Below are 23,081 nucleotides of genomic sequence, written 5' to 3'. Positions count from 1 at the left end.
CGTTTTTAAAAGACGGAGCGTCGGTCTGCAATGCATTCTCTATGGCAGGACGCGCAAGCAGCGCGCCTTTTAAAAAGGGTTAGAGCGTTTAAACGCCCGGAGCGTTTAAACGCTCCGGGCGCCTCGCGCTTTTAGACGCGCGCCCCCGTTGAAAAAAGTTGAACTTTTGAAGAAAAGCGCTTCACGTCATCGGCGCTTTTTTTGAACGACCAATCAAAATCGAGGATGAGGCAAGGCTAAAAGTATAAACGGAACTCAAACTGAAACATGTCGGACGAAAGCTTGATAACAGCTGTGAGTGAGTGTCCGGTCCTGTACGACCTCACGTTGAAGGCGTATCACGACCTAACAAAACGCAACCAGGCCTGGCGAGACATTTCAGCTATGCTGGGCGTTACAGGTGAGAATTATTAATTAATTATTTATATTATTATCATGTTTATTAATGATATTATCGCATTTAACGATTAGCCGTTAGGTACAAACTGCCATCCGTACTTGGCAGTTAGTATTAACGTTTACATGGCAGTTAGTATTAACGTTAACTTGGCAGTTAGTATTAACGTTACTGATAGGTAGGCTTGATATTAACCTTGTAGGTTGTGTGAATTGCTAATTGTAGAGACATAATCTTGTATCAACAGCTGAAGTGTCCCGCAAGAAATGGAAGTACTTGCGGGATAAATATTTGAGGGAGAGGAAGGCAGAGAGGGACAGGAAGAAAAGTGGGGCCGGTGCCACCTCTTTCAAGAGGTGGAAGTACATGGCGATCATGGGCTTTCTGGAGCGCCATGTGAAGGAGAGGGTATCGTCAAGCAATATGGAGCAGGGAGATTATAGCCAGGAAATAGCACCGGAGATCTTGGCCCTGCTAGCGCCCAGTATGTCTCCCCAACGAGAGGTAGGCCTATAACAAAAGCTAGTAGCCTAAAACATATGCTAAAAACATACCCTAACATACTAGTGTTCTTAAGGTTTTTGTTGGGTGAAGCCAGATGCAGAGATATTTATAAGAATTCACCATTTTAATTTGCACATTTTAAACAAACAAATGTATGCTTTCTTTCACAGGTGGTGGCTCAAAGTGAAGAGGAGATATCTCCTCCCTCTCCCAGCCTATCAGAGTCCGCTGTGGACACCTCTCCTCCATCTCCTCCCACTACCTCTACGGTGACTCTGGTCACACCGCGGCGTCCTGTACCTCCACCACCACGCAGGAGACAGCTGGAGCAGCCGCTGTCTGTGTTCCAGCAATCTATCCTGTCCTCCCTCCAAAAAGAAAAGGAGAATACACTGGCTCTGGACGAGGATGAGCATTTTATGCTCAGCCTCGTCCCATCATTGAGGAGGCTGTCGAACCAAAAAAGGGCCCAGGCGCGCATGAGGATGCAGCAGGTCCTTTACGATGTGGAATTTGGAGAGTAATTCATTTGTAATCCTTTTCTATTTAGATTTAGTTTTAAGATTTAAGATTTTTTTAAATGTGTAAATAAAATTTGTAATCAGTTTCTATTTAGATTTAGTTTAAGCTTTAAGATTTTTTTAAATGTGTAAATAAAATTTGTAATCAGTTTCTATTTAGATTTAGTTTAAGCTTTAAGATTTTTTTAAATGTGTAAATAACATTTGTAATCAGTTTCTATTTAGATTTAGTACAAGCTATAAGAAATGTTTCAAATGTGTACATAATATCTTGGAATCAGTTTCTATTTAGATTTAGTACAAGCTATAAGAAATGTTTCAAATGTGTACATAATATCTTGGAATCATTTTCTATTTAGATTTAGTACAAGCTATAAGAAATGTTTCAAATGTGTACATAATATCTTGGAATCAGTTTCTATTTAGATTTAGTACAAGCTATAAGAAATGTTTCAAATGTGTACATAATATCTTGGAATCATTTTCTAATGAATCAGTTAATTAAACATTTTAATGCTAAGACAATGTTGTTTTGTTTTCATTACATTAGGTAGTAGATACATAATGAATGCTCTGATGATGATGAAGGTGTTAAAGGTGTGTTTTTGTCTTCAGAAGTAATCCAGCATACAACATGAATGTTAGATTGATTTAAGAAATTGTATTATTAGTTTTGGTTTTTCGCCTTTTTTGATTTAAATATATACAAAAATTATAAACTAAATTCCATCCTGCCAAGTCACTCGACCAGGCAGAGATGAAAAATAGCGGTTGAAGGTCTCCCTCACTGCGACCGCTTCCCTGGAGGCGTTGTTGCTGCCGACCCTGGGGATGCTCTGCACTGCACCCTGTGATGGCACAGTTGGAGTGCGGGGGCCATCCTCTCCCTCACCATCCCATCGCATATAGTTGTGGAGGATACAGGTGGCTTTCACGGCGCTCTCTGCAACCTCTGGAGACACGCCGAGAACCCTCCTGTAGAGCCTCCACTGGTTGGCGAGGATGCCAAAGGCACACTCCACAATCCTCCGGGCGTGGGACAGCCGAAAATTGAAGCTCCTCCGCTCTCCCCCCAGGTTTTGGCCAGGGTAGGGCCGCAGGAGGTTCCTCCGCAGAGGAAAAGCTTCATCCCCAATGAAAACATGCGGCTGGGGTCCCAGATGGTCTGCTCCAGGTAGGGGTCGATCAGGTGGAAGGTCCAGGTTCCCCAGCCGCAGAGCAGTGCCAAAGGCCGAAGAAGAGAGCGTGCCTCCATCACTGCTCCTGCCGTAGGCCCCCACATCCACGACCCTAAAGCGATAGCGGGCATCCACCACCGCCAGAAGGACGATGGAGAAGGCCCCCTTATAATTGAAGTACTGGCTGCCAGTAGACGGTGGGGCCTGGATAACCACATGTTTGCCGTCTATGGCGCCGAGGCAGTTGGGGAAGTCCGCCAGCTTCTCGTAGTCCCCCGCTATCTTCATCCAGTCCTCTGCCCCTGGCACAGGCATGTATGTGGAGACCATACACTGCCATATGGCCTCACACACACTCCTCACAATCCTCGCCACAGTGCAGAACCCCACCCTGTAGCTGAAGGCTATGGACCTGTACGAGTCTCCAGTTGACAGGTACCTGCAACATAAACAAAGATAGCCTACATTATCTTCAGTTAATTAGAAAACAAAAAAGAACTGCACAGCTGCTAATAAAGGTTTGCCTTCTAATTAATTAAATATGAAAATAGCCTACATTTAATTTATTGGTATTTAACGTTAGGTCTGTAGACCTAACGTTAAATAGCAACTGTTGTGTTTATTTACAAAGACACATTTCAGTTTATACTACTCACCTCAGACAAATGCAAAGCCGTTGGGCGGGACTGATGCTCTCCCTATAATTGGTGTTCATCTTGGCGATGGTCGGCCCAATAAATGTTAAAACTCCTTCAAACTGCTGCCGGTTGAGTCTGAAATAGACCTTGAAGCGATCCTCGTCCAGGCGGAGCTCTTGGCACAGCCGGTGGTATTCCCCGTACTGCCCCCTGCCACGATTAATACTGTGGACCCACACTCTCCTCCGGGCAACCACGACAGGCGCAGGGGGATCGTCCGCAACCTCCGCTGCCACGGCAAGAAGCGCTATTACTCTTGGATTCATTTCGCAAATTGTAGGAGTAACCAGGACGTTCAGGTGTCAGATGCCATATGATGGAGCCAAGATAGAAGCTGTGTATCTATGGATACAAGCGATGACGCGTATTTAATGACGTAAACGAAAAACGCTTCGTGCGTCTTTGAGCGGCGCGCACAAACGCGTTGAAAGCAGTTCACGGAGCGCTCCGTCTTTTAAAAACGCTTTTGGTGGACACGGGCCCTAACACAACCTGGCGAGGGGATCCCTCTAGTCCATCAGTGCTGCTGGCGTCCTGTGTGTGTGTTAACGTCTGTTAACATGTTTTGATTCAACATTTTACGGTTACGTTTGGAACATGTTTGTGTATGTTTTGAGAGAGAGAGAGAGAGAGAGAGAGAGAGAGAGAGACAGAGACAGAGACAGAGAGAGAGAGAGAGAGCGAGAGCGAGATACTAACACAACCTGGCGAGGGGATCCCTCTAGTCCAACAGTGCTGCTGGCGTCCTGTGTGTGTTAACGTCCGTTAACATGTTTTAATTTAACATTTGTCACCGTCAACAACAGCAACATCACGGTTCGTGTTTGGATCTGGAGTAAAGAGAGAAGAGCAGGGAGGAGGAGTAAAGAGGGAGGAGCAGGGAGGAGGAGTAAAGAGGGAGGAGCAGGGAGGAGGAGGGAGAGAGGAGCAGGGAGGAGGAGTAAAGAGGGAGGAGCAGGGAGGAGGAGTAAAGAGGGAGGAGCAGGGAGGAGGAGTAAAGAGAGAGGAGCAGGGAGGAGTAAAGAGAGAGGAGGAGGGAGGAGGAGTAAAGAGGGAGGAGTAAAGAGGGAGGAGGAGTAAAGAGAGAGGAGGGAGGAGGAGTAAAGAGGGAGGAGCAGGGAGGAGGAGTAAAGAGAGAGTAGCAGGGAGGAGTAAAGAGAGAGGAGCAGGGATGAGGAGTAAAGAGAGAGGAGCAGGGAGGAGGAGTAAAGAGGGAGGAGCAGGGAGGAGGAGTAAAGAGAGAGGAGGAGTAAAGGGGGAGGAGTAAAGAGAGAGGAGGAGTAAAGAGGGAGGAGCAGGGAGGAGGAGTAAAGAGAGAGGAGGAGGGAGGAGGAGCAAAGAGGGAGCAGGAGGGAGGAGTAAAGAGGGAGCAGGGAGGAGGAGAGAGGGAGTAGCAGGGAGGAGGAGAGGAGGAGGAGGCTCCGTGCGGTTGGGTTAGGGCAGCAGCAGAGCTAGGCTGGGGTCAGGGTCTGAAGGTGAACTAGTGGAGGTACCAGCACTCAGCCAGCCCTCACTGTCCCGCAGAGCGGCTGGGCTGTCGTCATGACGATCCGGAGAACTGAAACGAGAACAACAGCTCCCCCTCTGATGGACCGACGCCACTGCATCACACACACACACACACACACACACACACACACACACACACACACACACACACACACACACACACACACACACACACACACACACACACACACACACACACACACACACACACACACAGACAAATAAACAGACAGACTCAAATTCCTTATTAAAATCCTCTTGGTGGTTTATTTGTGTTTTTTCGTGTTGAAGTCCAGTCCAGTCCAGTCCAGTCCAGTCCAGTCCAGTCCGGTCAGGTGAATCCAGAGCCACGCCCCCTACATGTGTGTGTGTGTGTGTGCATCGTTGAGTGTGTAAGCATGTGTTGACATATCAGCCATCAGACCACACTTCAAAACTGTCCAGGGGCCCCCAGACCGCCGAGGGGCCCCCAGACCGCCGAGGGGCCCCCAGACCGGCCCCAAGACCAGCCCCTAGACCCCAGACCAGCCCCTAGACCCCAGACCGGCCCCCAGACCCCAGACCAGCCCCCAGACCCCAGACCAGCCCCCAGACCGGCCCCTAGACCCCAGAGGGGCCCCCAGACCCCAGACCAGCCCCCAGACCCCAGACCAGCCCCCAGACCGGCCCCTAGACCCCAGAGGGTCCCCCAGACCCCAGACCGGCCCCTGGACCCCAGAGGGGCCCCCAGACCCCAGACCGGCCCCCGGACCCCAGACCGGCCCCTAGACCCCTGAAGGGCCCCTAGACCCCAGAGGGGCCCCCAGACCCCAGACCAGCCCCCAGACCCCAGACCAGCCCCCAGACCGGCCCCTAGACCCCAGAGGGTCCCCCAGACCCCAGACCGGCCCCTGGACCCCAGAGGGGCCCCCAGACCCCAGACCGGCCCCCGGACCCCAGACCGGCCCCTAGACCCCTGAAGGGCCCCTAGACCCCAGAGGGGCCCCCAGACCGGCCCCCAGACCCCAGAGGGACCCCCAGACCCCAGACTGGCCCCCAGACCCCAGAGGGGACCACAGACCCCAGAGGGGCCCCCCGCTGGGGCTCCACTGGGGTCTGGGGGGGCGTGGCGTTGTAAAGGCTGAGGGGGCGTGGCGTTTTAAAGGCTGAGGGGGCGTGGCGTTGTAAAGGCTGAGGGGGCGTGGCGTTGTAAAGGCTGAGGGGGCGTGGCATTGTAAAGGCTGAGGGGGCGTGGCGTTTTAAAGGCTGAGGGGGCGTGGCGTTGTAAAGGCTGAGGGGGCGTGGCGTTTTAAAGGCTGAGGGGGCGTGGCGTTGTAAACATAGACATCTTATAGATAGACGGAGCATTGGCTGCTGGGACGCGAGAAATACGGCCGCCATCTTGGAGTGTTCAACCGGGAGCAGCAACAGCAGCAGAAACAGGATGCTGGGCTGTTGTTCAGCGTATTCCTGCTCAAATCGGCGGACAATCCATAATAGGAATCGGGGGATTACTTTTCACAAGCAAGATTTAACATTACCGTACTATTGGTATAATTAGTATCGAATAATAAAACACGCCAAACCATGTGGCCTTTATCATAGCTACACGTATGACAAAAAACCGCATGAAAATCTGTGGTATTCAGTGAGGTATGATTAATTAAATGCGCTGACAGTTCATTGATCCAGCCAAACGGATTACACTGAGTGGAGCGGATGACCACTCCAAGATGGCGGCCCCGCGTCTCGTCAGCGCCAGTAGGCGGTAGCATTCGATGCTCCGTCTATCATATAAGATGTCTATGGTTGTAAAGGCTGAGGGGGCGTGGCGTTGTACAGAAGCAGCCGTTGTAACGTTAGCATGTTACCCACATTCGATCGTACATTGTTAATTAATGAACATGTCATTGTACATTAGAACTCTGTTCACAAGCGTGTTCCTGGTTCATTGGCATGTACTTTCACATGAGCATGTCACCAACAGGTTATCGGATGTATTTAGCATGTTAGCGGACATTAGCATGTAATTGTTAACATGTAATCTACATGGGCATGTGATTTTGACGTGATCCCTTTGTGACGTTAGCTGTTGTGGAGTTAACCCCTGGCTCAGCCCTACAGCTCCACAAGACACAGGGAGAACTCCAGCCCTTTGTTTCCTTTGTTTAGCTAGCACTGCAGCTAACTAGCGCTGCAGCTGGCCAATAGCATTAGGGGGGCGAGAGCTGCTTATTCCGTGACTGGTTGTTTATTTACAGCAGGAAAACCCTACAAAATAAAGGCCCACGAACACACACACACACACGCACACACAGACACATGCACACACCCACACCAAGACGCACACAAAACCACTACAGTGACACAGTCTCAAGTTATCGGCCTCCTGCCCTCTGACAGGATGTTGACAGACTTCCATGTTTACAAAATAAAGGTCCCACCATGTGACATGAGTGGAGCGGATATTTGCCGTTAGTTTTGCTTTGTGCTGATTCAGCTTTAGAGGAGGGCTCTACTCTCCACAGCTGAACCAACCGGACTGCTCTAGGCTCATCACTGGGAGGCTCTACTCTCCACAGCTGAACCAACCGGACTTGTCCAGGTTCATCACTGGGAGGCTCTAGTCTCCACAGCTGAACCAACCGGACTGGTCTAGGTTCATCACTGGGTGGGCTCTACTCTCCACAGCTGAACACGTCCAGACTGGTCTAGGCTCATCGCTGGGTGGGCTCTACTCTCCACAGCTGAACACGTCCGGACTGGTCTAGGCTCATCACTGGGTGGGCTCTACTCTCCACAGCTGAACCAACCGGACTTGTCTAGGTTCATCACTGGGAGGCTCTACTCTCCACAGCTGAACCAACCGGACTTGTCTAGGTTCATCACTGGGAGGCTCTACTCTCCACAGCTGAACCAACCGGACTGGTCTAGGTTCATCACTGGGAGGGCTCTACTCTCCACAGCTGGACCAACCGGACTGGTCTAGGTTCATCTCCGGGTGGGCTCTACTCTCCACAACTGGACCAACCGGACTGGTCTAGGCTCAGTTGGGTGGGCTCTACTCTCCACAACTGGACCAACCGGACTGCTTTAGGCTCAGCTGGGTAGGCTCTACTCTCCACAGCTGAACCAACCGGACTGCTCTAGGCTCATCGCTGGGAGGCGTTGGCACTGAAAGTAAAATACGAGTCATTCAAACCGTTTGGTATAAAAGGTCAAATCTGGTTCTCGTGCAGAATGTCACGTAAATCGACCAGCGGAAAAATACTTGAATGGTAACAGTATTGAGATGACAGCCCGTCCGGTACACTCCGACCCAGGCCAGTGTTTCCATGCTAAAGCTAGTTAGCTGGGGGTCAGAGGGCTACTCAGCTAACGGCTCAGAGGGGGTCAGTCCTAATGGGGGGCGACCACACAGCTACACACCGGAGTCTGTCTCCACGCGGAAGGTATCGACACAAAGAAAGACAGACGTACAGATCAGAAAGACACAGATCATACTGTAAATTTAGTAGACAAACTTATAGAACATAGATTTTAACCTCTTGAAATATACTCTCATATATATATTTAGATATGCACTTCTTTTTTCAGATGAAATAAATATATCCACAGATGCAGTTAATCGTTTTTTTTTTCTTAAAAATAGACCAGCTTTACAATTGCAGACACACATGGACAAAGGAAGGACAGGAGGAGAGAATGGAGAAGGGGAAGAAGAACTAGTCGGCTCATTAGAATCTAAAAAGATAGCTTAGAGTTCCCTCTGCTAGCCGGCACTGTGCTACGCTTCTGTCCAATCGCGGCTTGAGTCAATGATTTCAGGCGGGAAGTATTAGATTGAGTCCAACTGACGCCTGCGGCGGACATGTTGGAAAATAACCAAAAGATCCACCAAAGCGATCTGAGAGTGCAGGTCTTCCAAGAACAGTCCTACCGATCATCCTTTGTGGTATGAAATTAAAATCTGCTCTTCACCTGACTTCTGGTAGCAGATGGTAAAGCGTTAATGATCCTGGTTAACATACAGATATATGCTTACAATTAATTTTAAAAGTTTGAAGAATAAATGATCAAATTCAGCATTTGGGTTTTTAACAGATAAGCACAGCTATGTTACTGAAACCAGAAAGAATATAACCGTAGATATCAAAAGCTAAACAATTTTCTATAATACTACCCAACTCCACAAATATATATTATGAGATATAGCTAGATTTCTTTTTTTAAATAAAGACAAACTTTACACATCAAATTCCTGTTTTGAATTTAAACTTTCATTCTTTTTCCTGCGTTCTTTGACTGAAGTAAGTTATGGCTCGGACGCAGCTCAGGGTAAAGCAGGAGCTGATTAACGATAATCAATAATAATAATCATTCAACTTGTTCTGGGGGCAGCGGTCAGCGCTGGTGCGATGCTAACGCTGCGCCGCGGTGTCATCATGCTCACGCTGGCCCCTCGGCACGGGATGAGGACTAAGATTACTTTAGTTCTCGCTAACGTCTTGACATCAGAGTGTAGCGGCTGGTTGCAGCTCAAATGTGACTCGAGGATGGAATAAAAAAATATTCTGCTCCGCTGTTTTTTTCGGAGCTACTACTCTATTCTTCAAACTTGGTTTTGACCACATTTTCACTAGTTTACCTTTTATTTTTCATCACGCGTGACCGTTGCGCACAACGTTATCCGACATCTTCCCAACAACTAGGAACTTTTTTCACTGAAGCATGAAGCCAACAAACGCCAGGAGACTGAAGAACACACGATACGATTCCCTGCGCAAATAAGTCATCTTATCTGGACACAAAAAACAAACAACAATTTAGCACCATCTAATATTCAAACGTATTTCACCACCAGGCATCTCTAGCAATTCTCGTCTCTGAGGATTCATTCAATGCACAGCGTGTTTGATTCAGACCCTCCGTTAGCATCACCTGGCTCAGGTAAACAGAGAGAGAAAAATAAAGTCATTTTAAACAAGATGGCCGCCTGCCGAGGTGTGATGGCAGAGCAGCAGATCCCTCGCTGTGCGCCCTGGCTAACGCTCGCGGCTAACGCTCGCGGCTAGCTGGACGTGGCGCCGGCAGGGTTGGGTAGGGAGGGGCCGCTGAGTGGGGGCTTCCCCCAGGGGGGTTGAGAGGGTTTCATGAACCTCATGGCACAGTGCTTTACATCTTATTAGGCTTTGATACATTTGTCTTGATACACCAAACACCACCGATTACAGCCACGACTAGACAGAGGTCAAATAATGCTTTCAAACAACAGAAACTACCAACGTGGAATGAGAGACCAACGTATTGCTCGAGAGAAAAGGTTTTTCCAGCGGACACATCGAGGCGTTTGTATAAAGTGGACGTTTGTCGTTCTCAGTGTCCGTACGCACGTCTGTTGTCCACGTGTGCGTGTGCTTGCATGAATGTCAAATGGAAAAGGCTTCCATGGGATTAGAACACAGTAGCTAACATCACAGATTAACGTGTTTGAGTTTGGCACGCAGCTCGTCATTAAGCTAGCTGAATATCAGTCACAGTGGACTTACCCTGTTGTCGAGGAAACACAGCGCTGAAACACAACGAGGAGGCACAGCGAGGGGAGGAGGAGGAGGAGGGGAGGAGAGGAGGAAATGAGAAGGAGGAGGAGGGGAGGAGGAGGAGGAGGAGGAGGGGGAGGAAGAGGAGGAGGAGGGGAGGCGCAGGAGGGGAGGAGGAGGAGAGGGAGGAAGAGGAGGAGGAGGGGGAGGGGGAGGAGGAGGAGAGGGAGGAGGAGGGGAGGATGAGGATGAGGAGGAGGAGGAGGAGAGGCAGAAAAAGGAACTGAAAAATCAAACAAATCCAGAATTCCGGAGAAGCAAAGCTAACGGGAAATAAAGAAACAAACGAATAAACAACAGGGGTACGAAATAAACAACACAACCCATCAGTAATTAAAGCGCTGAACCGGCGTGACGAAACAATACAGTGAGGACCGACCCATAGTCCGTGTCCTCCCCGCAGGACAGGACAGACGACGGACCCGTGGTCCCCGTCCTCGCCACCCGGCTGCCTGGGCAACAGGTGGCTCAACAGCACAACACTGCCTGGAGGGCGTCCCAGCTCCGCAGGGTGTAAACAGTCCGTAGAGGGGAAAGCAAAGGGGAGCGAAGCGCTTCAGTCCATCAGAAAGAAGAAGAGGGTGAACAGACACTCCCTTCTTTGAGAGCGCCAGGTTGCGTGGCAGGCTTCTGAGAGCGGTGAACACAGTGGTACAAAGGTTGTGAGCCCTCAGGAAGCGTCGGAACCTTGTGGACGTCTGACAGCAACACCCTAAGCCCTTGACCGGCGGTCGCAGAGGAATCGCAACGGATGGTTTGGAGTGTTCGTGTCGTGCTGTTGTCGTCGTGTTTCTGTCCGTAAACGGGAGGCGGCCGCCGTCTCCAACTCTTCAGCTCTATGGCGTGTGATTGGCTCAATGTCGTTGGCCAGCTCCTCGTGGTTTGTGCCGGAGCTCTTGTTCTAAGGAAGGGCTCAGTGTCGGTGACGAGGTCCCCCCGGCGTGGTCCCCGAGGCAGACGCCCCCCTCCCGCGGGGCCTCACACCGCGGGGCCTCACACCGCGGGGCCTCACACCGCGGGGCCTCACACCTCGCTCTCCACGCTGGAGAACTGGGCCGAGCCCCTCCGGGAGCACAGGCTGCGGGCCTTCAGCGGGGGGTGGGGCGAGGGGGGGCGCCGCGGGGGCCCGCCGCGCAGCCTCTGGTACTGCAGTTTGGCACTCGCTGAGGCCACGGAGGCGGGCTGGGGGGCCCCGGGGGTGAAGGAGACCCCCGAGGGCGAGGACACCGAGGAGGACGACGGCGGGGGGGCGTGGGCGGCGGAGGGAGGGGGCGCCGGCAGGGCGGGGAGAGGGGCCGGCGGGTCGGGGAGCAGCGGCGGCGGCGAGGAGGTCCGCCGGCCACGGCCCGACCGGGACGCCCGGCGGGGCGCCAGGTCGGACCGGGACGGGTTCTGCGGGCGCTCGGGCCGGGAGGAAGAGGAGGAGAGGCGCTGGGCGCTGGGGGCGCCGCCGAAGCTCTGGCAGTGCTGGAACAGCTCCTCCTGGCTCCGGGAGGAGACCCAGGGCGCCGCCCGGGGCTGTGGGGGCGGGGGGGGAGTAGCAGGAGGAGCAGGCCGCCGGGCCCCGCCCCCCGGGGCCCCCCGCCCCCCGGTCCTGGGCCCGCCTCCTGGGCTTCTCGTCCTGGACGTGGAGCTTGTCCACGGACCAGTAGCGGCGGGGGGGGCGGCGGCGTGAGGGGGGGCGGGGGCCAGTGCGACCCTGGACCCCGACTTCTATCTTCTCTTTCTCCGGGCCGGCCTCCCCCCTGGCCGTCTCCCCCTCCTCCCCCTCCTCCCCCCGACACCCAGCCGCTCTCCCCGCCCCCCCCAGCGCGGGGAGGGGTCCTCCCTGGAGGTGACGCTCCCGGACTTGTCCCTGGAGGGGTACGTGCCGAAGAACCAGCCCCCGCCCCCGATGCCGCCCACCGCCCGGCTCTCGTGGCCCTCCCAGTACCTCTCGAACTTCCCGAACTCCCCCGAGGAGCCCTCGTTGTCCGAGTAGATCCCGATCACCTCGTCGCGCTCCCTCTCCTCCTCCGAGGCCGTGCGCCCCGCCCCCCTCCTCCCCCCTCGCGCCTCCCCCCTCCTCCCCCCTCGCGCCTCCCTCCTCCTCCCCTCGTCCTCAGAGTCGTCGTCCTCCGCCTCCGACGCCCACTCCTGGAAGGACCGCCCCTCCTTGGGATGGAGCCCCCCTCCCCCTCCTCCTCCCCCTCCTCCCCCCCCTGCTCCTGCTCTCCCACCCCTCCCGAGCAGAGCCCTCTTCTCCCCCTCCCTCTTCGCCCCCTCCCTCTTCTCCCCCTCCCTCTTCGCCCCCTCCCTCTTCTCCCCCTCCCTCTCCTCCCCCTCCCTGTCCGAGCCTCTACTCCTGCGGGGCTTGGAGGGGGGAGGCAGCGGGGGGAGGAAGGCCGCCGGGCCGGCCCCCAGCGCGGGGGTCCCGGCGCCCCAGAACTTGACGGAGGAGGTGGGTTTGCCGCTGGCGTCGGGGAAGGCCTTGCTGTCCCTCCGGCGGTACGGCCGCTCCCTGCTCCTCCCGTCCCCCTGGTCTCCCCCCTCCTCCCCCCTGGGCTCCTCCCCCCTGGGCTCCTCCCCCGGGAGGTCCCAGCCGTAGCTCCGGACCGAGCTCTCGCTCTTCTTGCGGTAGGACTCCTCCCTCTTCTCCGGCTCGCCCGCCTCCTGCTCCGACCTCTTCCTCTCCCTCTTCCTGGCCTCCTTCTTCTTCCTCCTCTTGGCCTTGCGGTGCTTGCGCTCCCGCTCCCTCTCCCTCTCCCGCTCCTCCCTCTTCTTGCTCTTCCTCCCCTTCTTCCTCCTCCGGCGCTCCTGCTCGCGCTCCTTCTGCCGGCCCTTCTCCTGGCGGGCCGGCGGCGGCGGCGGGCCCCTGTCCCGCCCCCGCTCCCCCCAGCTGGCCCACCACTCCTGCAGCTGGGCCAGCTGGCCGTCGGCCCGCCCCCTCAGCTCCTCCCTCGGGAGGCGGGGCTTGCGCGGCGGCAGCGGCGGCGGCGGCGGCGGGCTGCAGGGCAGCGAGCGTGACGAGGTGCGGCGGGAGCGCGCCTTCCTGCGCGCGGCGGCGGCGGTGGCCAGCAGGCCGGACTCCTCCGTGAGGAGGTCCGAGTCCTCGGCCGGGTCGGCCTGGCGGTCCCCGGCGCGGTACCGGAAGCTCAGGGAGGAGTCGTAGGAGGAGGAGCAGGAGGACGGGGAGGAGCGGGAGGGGGAGGGGGATGAGGACGAGGAGGAGGACGAAGAGGAGGACGAAGAGGAGGAGGAGGCGCTGGAGCCGGAAGAGGAGAAGCGGCGCGGGGAGGAGGGCGTGGTGGGGGTGTGCGTGGGGGAGGAGAGGGAGACGGGCAGCGGGAGAGGAGGCGGGGGTCTCTGGCCCCGTCTCCCCAGGGCCTCCCTGGCGGGGTAGCGCCCCCCCCCGCGCCTCCCCAGGGGCAGGATGTTCTCGTACAGCGGCCCCGTGGAGCTCTTCCTGCGGGGGGGCCCCAGGCTGCCCCTCCTCCAGAAGGAGGAGGAGGAGGAGGCCCTGCGCTGGGGGGAGGCCGCCAGCAGGGGGGGGGGCTTGGAGATCACATGTCCCGGCGCGGGTTGCGGGGGGCCCTTGGGAGGGGGCGGTCGGGGCAGGCCCTTGGGGCCCCCCCCGCGGGTTGGCCTGGGGGGTCTGCTGGCCGGGCCCCGGCGGGGGCTCCGCGGCGGGCCCCAGGCCCTCGGGGTCGATCGGCCCGTAGTACCGCTTGTACTCGTCCAGCCCGGGGTCCCCCCCCCCTCCCCCTCCTCCCCCTCCAGGCAGGGTCCAGGGCGGGCCCAGGCTGTGTTGGAGCGGCGGGGGCGGAGCCTGCAGCTCTGTGATGCCCCCGGCGAGGCCCCCGATCCCGACGCCCCCCCCGGGGGCCCCGGGGCCCCCCCCGCTCTTCTCCTTGGGCCGGTTCCAGCGGTCCACGACGGCCAGGCGCCGGTCGTGGCGGGGCAGGAAGGAGGAGCAGGGCATGGGGCCCTCCAACAGGGGGCTGGTGGAGGGCCCCAGGGCCACAGCCGAGTGGGGGGGGGGGCGGGGAGCCCGGCAGCAGGGTGTAGGCCTGGCCCTGCGCCGGCTGCTGCTGCTGCGTCACCATGGCGATGGCGGTGGTGTTGGTGACGGTGGCGGTGACGAGGTGCTGCTGGGGGCCGGCGGGGGCCACGGTGTGGTACAGCGGCAGCGAGCCCTGGAGCCCGGGAGGGGACGTCTCGTCCTCGAAGCGGCAGCAGCTGTACATCCCCTGGAGAGACGGACGGGTCAGACGGCCGGGGGCCACAGCGCTAGCACACAGTAGGCCACAGCGCTAGCACACAGTAGGCCACAGCGCTAGCAGACCGTAGGCCACAGCGCTAGCACACCGTAGGCCACAGCACTAGCAGAGCGTAGGCCACAGCGCTAGCACACCGTAGGCCACAGCACTAGCAGACCGTAGGCCACAACGCTAGCACACCGTAGGCCACAGCGCTAGCACACCGTAGGCCACAGCGCTAGCACACCGTAGGCCACAGCGCTAGCACACCGTAGGCCACAGCGCTAGCAGACCGTAGGCCACAGCGCTAGCAGACCGTAGGCCACAGCGCTAGCAGACCGTAGGCCACAGCGCTAGCAGACCGTAGGCCACAGCGCTAGCAGACCATAGGCCACAGCGCTAGCAGACCATAGGCCACAGCACTAGCAGACCATAGGCCACAGCGCTAGCAGACCGTAGGCCACAGCGCTAGCAGACCGTAGGCCACAGCGCTAGCAGACCGTAGGCCACAGCGCTAGCAGACCGTAGGCCACAGCGCTAGCAGACCGTAGGCCACAGCGCTAGCAGACCGTAGGCCACAGCGCTAGCAGACCATAGGCCACAGCGCTAGCAGACCGTAGGCTACAGTGTAGGCTACAGCGCTAGCAGACCGTAGGCTACAGCGTAGGCTACAGCGCTATCAGACTGTGGGCTACAGCGCTAGCAGACGTAGGCTAAAGCGCTAGCACACCGTAGGCTACAGCGCAATCAGACTGTGGGCTACAGCGCTAGCAGACCGTAGGCTACAGCGCTAGCAGACTGTTGGCTACAGCACTAGCAGACCATAGGCTACAGCGCTAGTAGACCGTAGGCAACAGCGCTAGCAGACTGTTGGCTACAGCGCTAGCAGACCGTGTGCAAAATTCAGCACACATTTACAGTCGGTGCTAATGTAATATCTTCTACCTTTAGTTTCGTTTGTGCTACCATTATGTGGGCCAATTCTGACAGCTACGTTAGCCCCCAGCAGCGCAGGTAGTCTAACAGGTCCGTCTGGAGAGACGGCTTATCCTCAGACAGAGAGGGTGGAACACATTGTGTCTGACCGACACGTCGAAGTGCTCCTGTTCAGAACCAAGGGATTGAAGCAGCTGTCATGTTGAATCAGACCCAACCTTCTCTGCTACAGACTCAGAACCCAGCCTCCCCCCTCCTCTGCTCCTCCCCCACACTCCCTGATCCGACCTCACCTCCTCCCTCCTCTCCTTTTATCTCCTCTCCTCACCTCCTGCCCTTCACCCGGTCTCCTTTCCCCCCTTCCTACACCTTTTTATATATATACACATATATATACACATATATATACACATATATATACAGAGAGAGAGAGAGAGAGAGAGAGAGAGAGAGAGAGAGAGAGAGAGAGAGAGAGAGAGAGAGAGAGAGAGAGAGAGAGAGAGAGAGAGAGAGATAGAGAGATAGAGAGATAGATAGATAGATAGATAGATAGATAGATAGATAGATAGATAGATAGATCCCTTAGTCATCTGAATATAAGACAATGTTTTTGTTCTAAATATACATCTGAGTATGGTGGTCTGATATCCGCGATGTAGAAAAAATTATGGAACAACAGGGAGAGCAGGGGGAACACTAGAGGGCGCTAGAGGGCGCCACCACGATGAATCAACAGGGAGAGCAGGGGGAACACTAGAGGGCGCCACCACGATGAATCAACAGGGAGAGCAGGGGGAACACTAGAGGGCGCCACAGCGATGAATCAACAGGGAGAGCAGGGGGAACACTAGAGGGCGCCACAGCGATGAATCAACAGGGAGAGCAGGGGGAACACTAGAGGGCGCCACAGCGATGAATCAACAGGGAGAGCAGGGGGAACACTAGAGGGCGCCACAGCGATGAATCAACAGGGAGAGCAGGGGGAACACTAGAGGGCGCCACAGCGATGAATCAACAGGGAGAACACTAGAGGGCGCTAGAGGGTGCCACAGCATGAATCAACAGGGAGAGCAGGGGGAACACTAGAGGGCGCCACAGCGATGATTCTTGACGGAGTTCTGGATTAAATTAACGGTCTGCCGCCCCTCTCAGCAGTGCCACCGTCATACCGTTGTCATTCATTCATTCATTGACGCGTCGCACTTTTTAAATTTTGTGACAAATTTATCCAAATATTGAATCAATGGTGTTAAAATGTTTTTTCCAATGAATTATGACTAGAATTTTTAAATAATTTCTGTAGAAAACTAAATTGTCCGCAAAAAGTTTTTTTTTTCACAAAATTAGTCTTACATTCAGGGTCGTATTATAGTCGGGTGAACACGGCACATATAGATAGATACATACATTATATACATACATATAGCTCTATAATTCTATATGTATATATCAGATATATACATACATATAGCTCTATACTTCTATATGCATAGATCAGATATATACATACATATAGCTCTATAATTCTTTATGTATAGATCAGATATATATAGGGATGGGGATCGTTAATATTTATTGATATCGATACCTTTATCGATTACTCCTTAACGATCCGAGACTTTATCGATACTTTTCTATTAATTGGTGGAAATATGACGCGTCTTAGTGATGAGGAAAATAGTTAGGAAATAAATAATTGTATTTAAAATATAATATGCAATTCTTAATAAATATTGTCATCAGTAGTTTTAATTATACATACTAAAATGATTAGAGCACTATACAACTGTATTAGTAATACAGAAACATGAGTAATACAGTATTACTCATGTTTCTCACCAAAAACTCAATTTACTGTTTCTTTATGATATATTTGAACGCATCATGATAACCCAACAGTCATTTTACTGAGCCAACCTGAACACATCATCACGCAGCACATCTGAAACTTTATCTACTTTTTAAGATAACTAGCTTGTATGCTGCCGATACAACACCGATTTCACAATTGGATAACTATTTGTAACTGACGGGAGTCAGAGACTAGCGAAAATGTCAATGTGTGCGATTACCGTTCGTACTTTGAGTGGATGATTAAGACGGGCCCATCTGTGGTGCGACAGGAGAAGGAGGAGACAGTCTTTTCGACTCGGAGACAGTCGAAGGTACTGCATTTGGTCTTTATTTGATGCACAATGCTAATGTGCTTGGCCATTGAGGTTGTGTTCCCTCCTTTACAATAAATGATTTTCGCCTTTTTCGCCCGTTCAGCCACCCTCGCGAGCAAAGTTAACCGCCAGACTTCCCTTGTTTTACTTGTAGTACCTGTTTGCTTACAATTACCTTCAGAACCATTGGTGGGCACGCTGCAGTGATTGGATTGATTAGATCTAAATGCCGCGAGGCGACTCGAGGGACACAACATTACGTCACAGGACCTACGGGCGGAAGAGAATGGGGGGGGGGCGGGACTCGGTAGTGCCATCGATAAACCCAAACGGTAATGATGACCCGGGTCCTTGATAGATCCGTGTTTGGATCCCCATCCCGAGATATGTACATACGTATAGCTCTATAATTATATATGCATAGATCAGATAAATACATACGTATAGCTCTATACGTATAGCTCTATAATTCTATATGTATAGATCAGATATGTACATACGTATAGCTCTATAATTCTATATGCATAGATCAGATAAATACATACGTATAGCTCTATACGTATAGCTCTATAATTCTATATGTATAGATAAGATATGTACATACGTATAGCTCTATAATTCTATATGCATAGATCAGATAAATACATACGTATAGCTCTATACGTATAGCTTTATAATTCTATATGTATAGATCAGATATGTACATACGTATAGCTCTATAATTCTATATGCATAGATCAGATAAATACATACGTATAGCTCTGTAATTCTATATGTATAGGTCAGATATATACATACATATAGCTCTATAATTCTATATGCATAGATCAGATATATACATACGTATAGCTCTATACGTATAGCTCTATAATTCTATATGTATAGGTCAGATATATACATACGTATAGCTCTATACGTATAGCTCTATAATTCTATATGTATAGGTCAGATATATACATACGTATAGCTCTATACGTATAGCTCTATAATTCTATATGTATAGGTCAGATATATACATACGTATAGCTCTATACGTATAACTCTATAATTCTATATGTATAGGTCAGATATATACATACGTATAGCTCTATACGTATAGCTCTATAATTCTATATGTATGGGTCTCTAACTCACCCGGCTCAGCGCCAGCAGGAAGTCCATTCCGCCGGAGCGGGTCATGCAGTGCCGGAGCTTCCAGTAGACCAGGTGCTCCCAGGCGAACACCAGCATGCTGAGGCCCATGGCCACCAGCAGCATGTAGAACACCCCCGCCATGTTGTCGATGTCCAGCTTACTGCTCATCACCTAGGAGACCGGGGGGGGGGGGAGGAGAGGGGTACCCATGATACAGGGCTGAGAGGGCCTGTCAATCACCACTAGCATGACTGACCCGTCGCCATAGCGACTGTCTAACCCCTACCTGCTCCTAAGTGACCTGTCTCTGTACTGTCTAACCCCTACCTGCTCCTTAATGACCTGTCTCTGTACTGTCTAACCCCTACCTGCTCCTCAATGACCTGTCTCTGTACTGTCTAACCCCTACCTGCTCCTTAACGACCTGTCTCTGTACTGTCTAACCCCTACCTGCTCCTTAACGACCTGTCTCTGTACTGTCTAACCCCCTCCCTGCTCCTAATGACCTGTCTCTGTACTGTCTAACCCCTACCTGCTCCTTAATGACCAGTCTCTGTACTGTCTAACCCCTACCTGCTCCTTAATGACCTGTCTACTGTCTAACCCCTACCTGCTCCTTAATGACCTGTCTGTACTGTCTAACCCCTACCTGCTCCTTAATGACCTGTCTCTGTACTGTCTAACCCCTACCTGCTCCTTAATGACCTGTCTCTGTACTGTCTAACCCCTACCTGCTCCTTAATGACCTGTCTCTGTACTGTCTAACCCCTACCTGCTCCTCAATGACCAGTCTCTACTGTCTAACCCCTACCTGCTCCTTAATGACCTGTCTCTGTACTGTCTAACCCCTACCTGCTCCTTAATGACCTGTCTCTGTACTGTCTAACCCCTACCTGCTCCTTAATGACCTGTCTCTGTACTGTCTAACCCCTACCTGCTCCTTCATGACCTGTCTCTGTACTGTCTAACCCCTACCTGCTCCTTAATGACCTGTCTCTGTACTGTCTAACCCCTACCTGCTCCTTAATGACCTGTCTCTGTACTGGCTAACCCCTACCTGCTCCATAATGACCTGTCTCTGTACTGTGTAACCCCTACCTGCTCCTTATTGACCTGTCTCTGTACTGTCTAACCCCTACCTGCTCCTTAATGACCTGTCTCTGTACTGTCTAACCCCTACCTGCTCCTTAATGACCTGTCTCTGTACTGTCTAACCCCTACCTGCTCCTTCATGACCTGTCTCTGTACTGTCTAACCCCTACCTGCTCCTTAATGACCTGTCTCTGTACTGTCTAACCCCTACCTGCTCCTTAATGACCTGTCTCTGTACTGTCTAACCCCTACCTGCTCCTTGATGACCTGTCTCTACTGTCCAACACCCACCTGCCCTGTACTGTCTAACCCCTAATATGGTTCACCTCGATCTTGTCATTGTGGCAGATCCCCGACAGCCAGAGTCGCTCCAACATGTCGATCTCGTCTGTGGAGAAAACAAATAAAGCTTAAGAGAGGGGAAGGAGGGGGAGGAGGGGGCAGTGGGACCCCCGTCCCTCCCCGTCCCTCCCCGTCACACACACACAGAGACACACAGCCAGAGACACACACACACACACACACACACACACACCGACACACACACACACACACACACACACACACACACACACACAGCCAGACACACACACACACACAGCCAGAGACACACACACACACACACACACACACACACACACACACACACACACACACACACACACACACACACACACACACACACACAGCCAGAGACACACACACACACACACACACACACACACACACACACACACACACACAGCCAGACACACACACACACACACACACACACACAGCCAGAGACACACACACACAGCCAGAGACCCACACACACACACACACAAACACACACAGCCAGAGAGACACACACACAAACACACACAGTCAGAGAGACACACACACACACACAGCCACACACACACACACACACACACACACACACACACACACACACACACACACACACACAGCCAGAGAGACACACACACAAACACACACAGCCAGAGAGACACACACACACACACACACAGCCAGAGAGACACACACACACACAGCCAGAGAGACACACACACACACACACACCACACACACCACACACACACACACACACACACACACACACACACACACACACACACACACAGAGACGCATTCTGTGTGTGAGAGGGCATATCTTTCCCTCTTTCTTCTGAACTAATCCCTGAACTGAAGCCTCTCTCCAGGGCAGAGGGGTCTGAAGGGGGGGGGGACAGACTGGTACTGAGACCTCTCTCCAGGGGGGGGGGGGGACAGACTGGTACTGAGGACTCTCTCCAGGGGGGGGGGGGGACAGACTGGTACTGAGGCCTCTCTCCAGGGGGGGGGGGGGGACAGACTGGTATTGAGGCCTCTCTCCAGGGGGGGGGGGGGGGGACAGACTGGTACTGAGACCTCTCTCCAGGGGACGACGACAGACTGGTACTGAGGACTCTCTCCAGGGGGGACGGGGACAGACTGGTACTGAGGCCTCTCTCCAGGGGGGGGGGGGGGAGGCCTCTCTCCAGGGGGGGGCGGGGACAGACTGGTACTGAGGCCTCTCTCCAGGGGGGGGACGGGCAGACTGGTACTGAGACCTCTCTCCAGGGGGGGGGGGGGGACGACAGACAGACTGGTACTGAGACCTCTCTCCAGGGGGGGACGACAGACTGGTACTGAGGCCTCTCTCCAGGGGACGGACGGACGACTGGTACTGAGGCCTCTCTCCGGGGGGGGGGGGGACGACCGACTGGTACTGAGGCCTCTCCAGGGGGGGGGGGGGCTCAACAATGCTACTGCAGGCTTAGAATGCTACAGGCAAGTATAGGCTATGCAGACAATGCTCCTGTTAGCCAGCTAAGCTATACAGCGTAGCCCATTCTGATGTTGGCATATAAAGCGCCAGCGCTATCATGCTTCCACCGCTAATCCACCCCAATGCTTATGTTGACGCATTCCAAGAATTCAAAGTGCTGAACGTATGCTAATGAGATGCTAATGCTGCAGCACGCTCCAGGAGGAATGGATCCTGTTAAAGAAGCAGATTTTAGACGACGGAGGGGAATTAATTAATGTGAGAAACCAAAAATGGAGATCAGGGCACGGAAAATAGAACGACCAAAAAAGCACAAACAGCAAAATAAGAGAAAGAAAACCGAGAAATGCATCTGAGCTCTGAGAGAGGAGATCAGAGGCTCTGGGTCGCCTCGGGAACAGCTCATACACAAGAAGCTCCTCTCAAGGTGAGCCCCCACATCACAGAGAGTCTCCCCCTCCCCCCTCACCACCCTCCCCCTCACTACCCTCCCCCCCTCCCCCCCTCTCCCCCTCACCGTCCCCCACTAGCTGCAGCAGGGCGAGGTCCAGGGGTCTCCCCCTCCCCCTCCCCCCTCTCCCCCTCCCCCCTCTCCCCCTCACCGTCCCCCACTAGCTGCAGCAGGGCGAGGTCCAGGGGTCTCCCCCTCACCCTCCCCCTCTCCCCCCTCCCCCCTCTCCCCCTCACCGTCCCCCACTAGCTGCAGCAGGGCGAGGTCCAGGGGTCTCCCCCTCACCCTCCTCCCTCTCCCCCTCCCCCCTCTCCCCCTCACCGTCCCCCACTAGCTGCAGCAGGGCGAGGTCCAGGGGTCTCCCCCTCACCCCTCCTCCCCTCTCCCCCTCCCCCCTCTCCCCCTCACCGTCCCCCACTAGCTGCAGCAGGGCGAGGTCCAGGGGTCTCCCCTCCCCCTCCCCCCTCTCCCCCTCCCCCCTCTCCCCTCACCGTCCCCCACTAGCTGCAGCAGGGCGAGGTCCAGGGGTCTCTTCCAGCGGGACGTCTTGTGCAGCGCGATGCCGTAGCCCGTTGTGGCGAACACCTTCCCTGAGCCGATGGTCATCACCTGACACCACACACACACACACACACACACACACACACACACACACACACACACACACACCACACACACACACACACACACACACACACACACACACACACACACACACACACACACACACACACGTACACACACACACACACACACACACACACACACACACACACATTTTGATTCTTTATTTTTATCCACCATCACATTACAACGGACAGGATTAAAATATTTTCAGAGATGAGATAGGTCACAGATATGGA

At 53.8% G+C, this 23,081-nt stretch overlaps 2 protein-coding genes across 2 annotated transcripts; both read right to left on the bottom strand.

Moving 5' to 3' along the window:
* Positions 1–2,141: 2,141 nt before the first annotated feature.
* LOC132451340 (uncharacterized) lies at positions 2,142–3,564 on the bottom strand. Its single transcript, XM_060043722.1, has 2 exons — positions 3,257–3,564; positions 2,142–3,039 (listed from the first exon to the last, which is right to left on the bottom strand). Exons 1-2 carry the CDS (start codon positions 3,562–3,564, stop codon positions 2,142–2,144), a joined length of 1,206 nt encoding a protein of 401 aa, XP_059899705.1.
* A 7,845-nt stretch (positions 3,565–11,409) lies between these two features.
* LOC132451339 (glutamate receptor ionotropic, NMDA 2D-like) lies at positions 11,410–22,828 on the bottom strand. Its single transcript, XM_060043721.1, is given in 8 exon segments — positions 11,410–11,904; positions 12,169–12,396; positions 12,697–13,890; positions 13,922–14,402; positions 14,404–14,615; positions 18,863–19,033; positions 20,281–20,342; positions 22,710–22,828. Coding segments are annotated over 8 exon segments (2,958 nt in total). The 5' UTR covers positions 22,825–22,828.
* Positions 22,829–23,081: the final 253 nt, after the last annotated feature.

Source organism: Gadus macrocephalus, chromosome 22 (assembly GCF_031168955.1).
Source record: "Gadus macrocephalus chromosome 22, ASM3116895v1".
Classification (NCBI taxonomy): Eukaryota; Metazoa; Chordata; class Actinopteri; order Gadiformes; family Gadidae; genus Gadus; species Gadus macrocephalus.
Note: the sequence above shows the minus strand (reverse complement) of the source record. Positions and strands in the feature narration are given on the sequence as shown.

Bases quoted from the DNA above. Each gene is read 5' to 3' on its own strand.
- LOC132451340 (XM_060043722.1), bottom strand. From the start codon at position 3,564: ATGAATCCAAGAGTAATAGCGCTTCTTGCCGTGGCAGCGGAGGTTGCG. The intron at 3,040-3,256 runs GTGAGTAGTATA...TTTATGTTGCAG, and splicing joins CGGCTTTGCATTTGTCTGAG to GTACCTGTCAACTGGAGACT.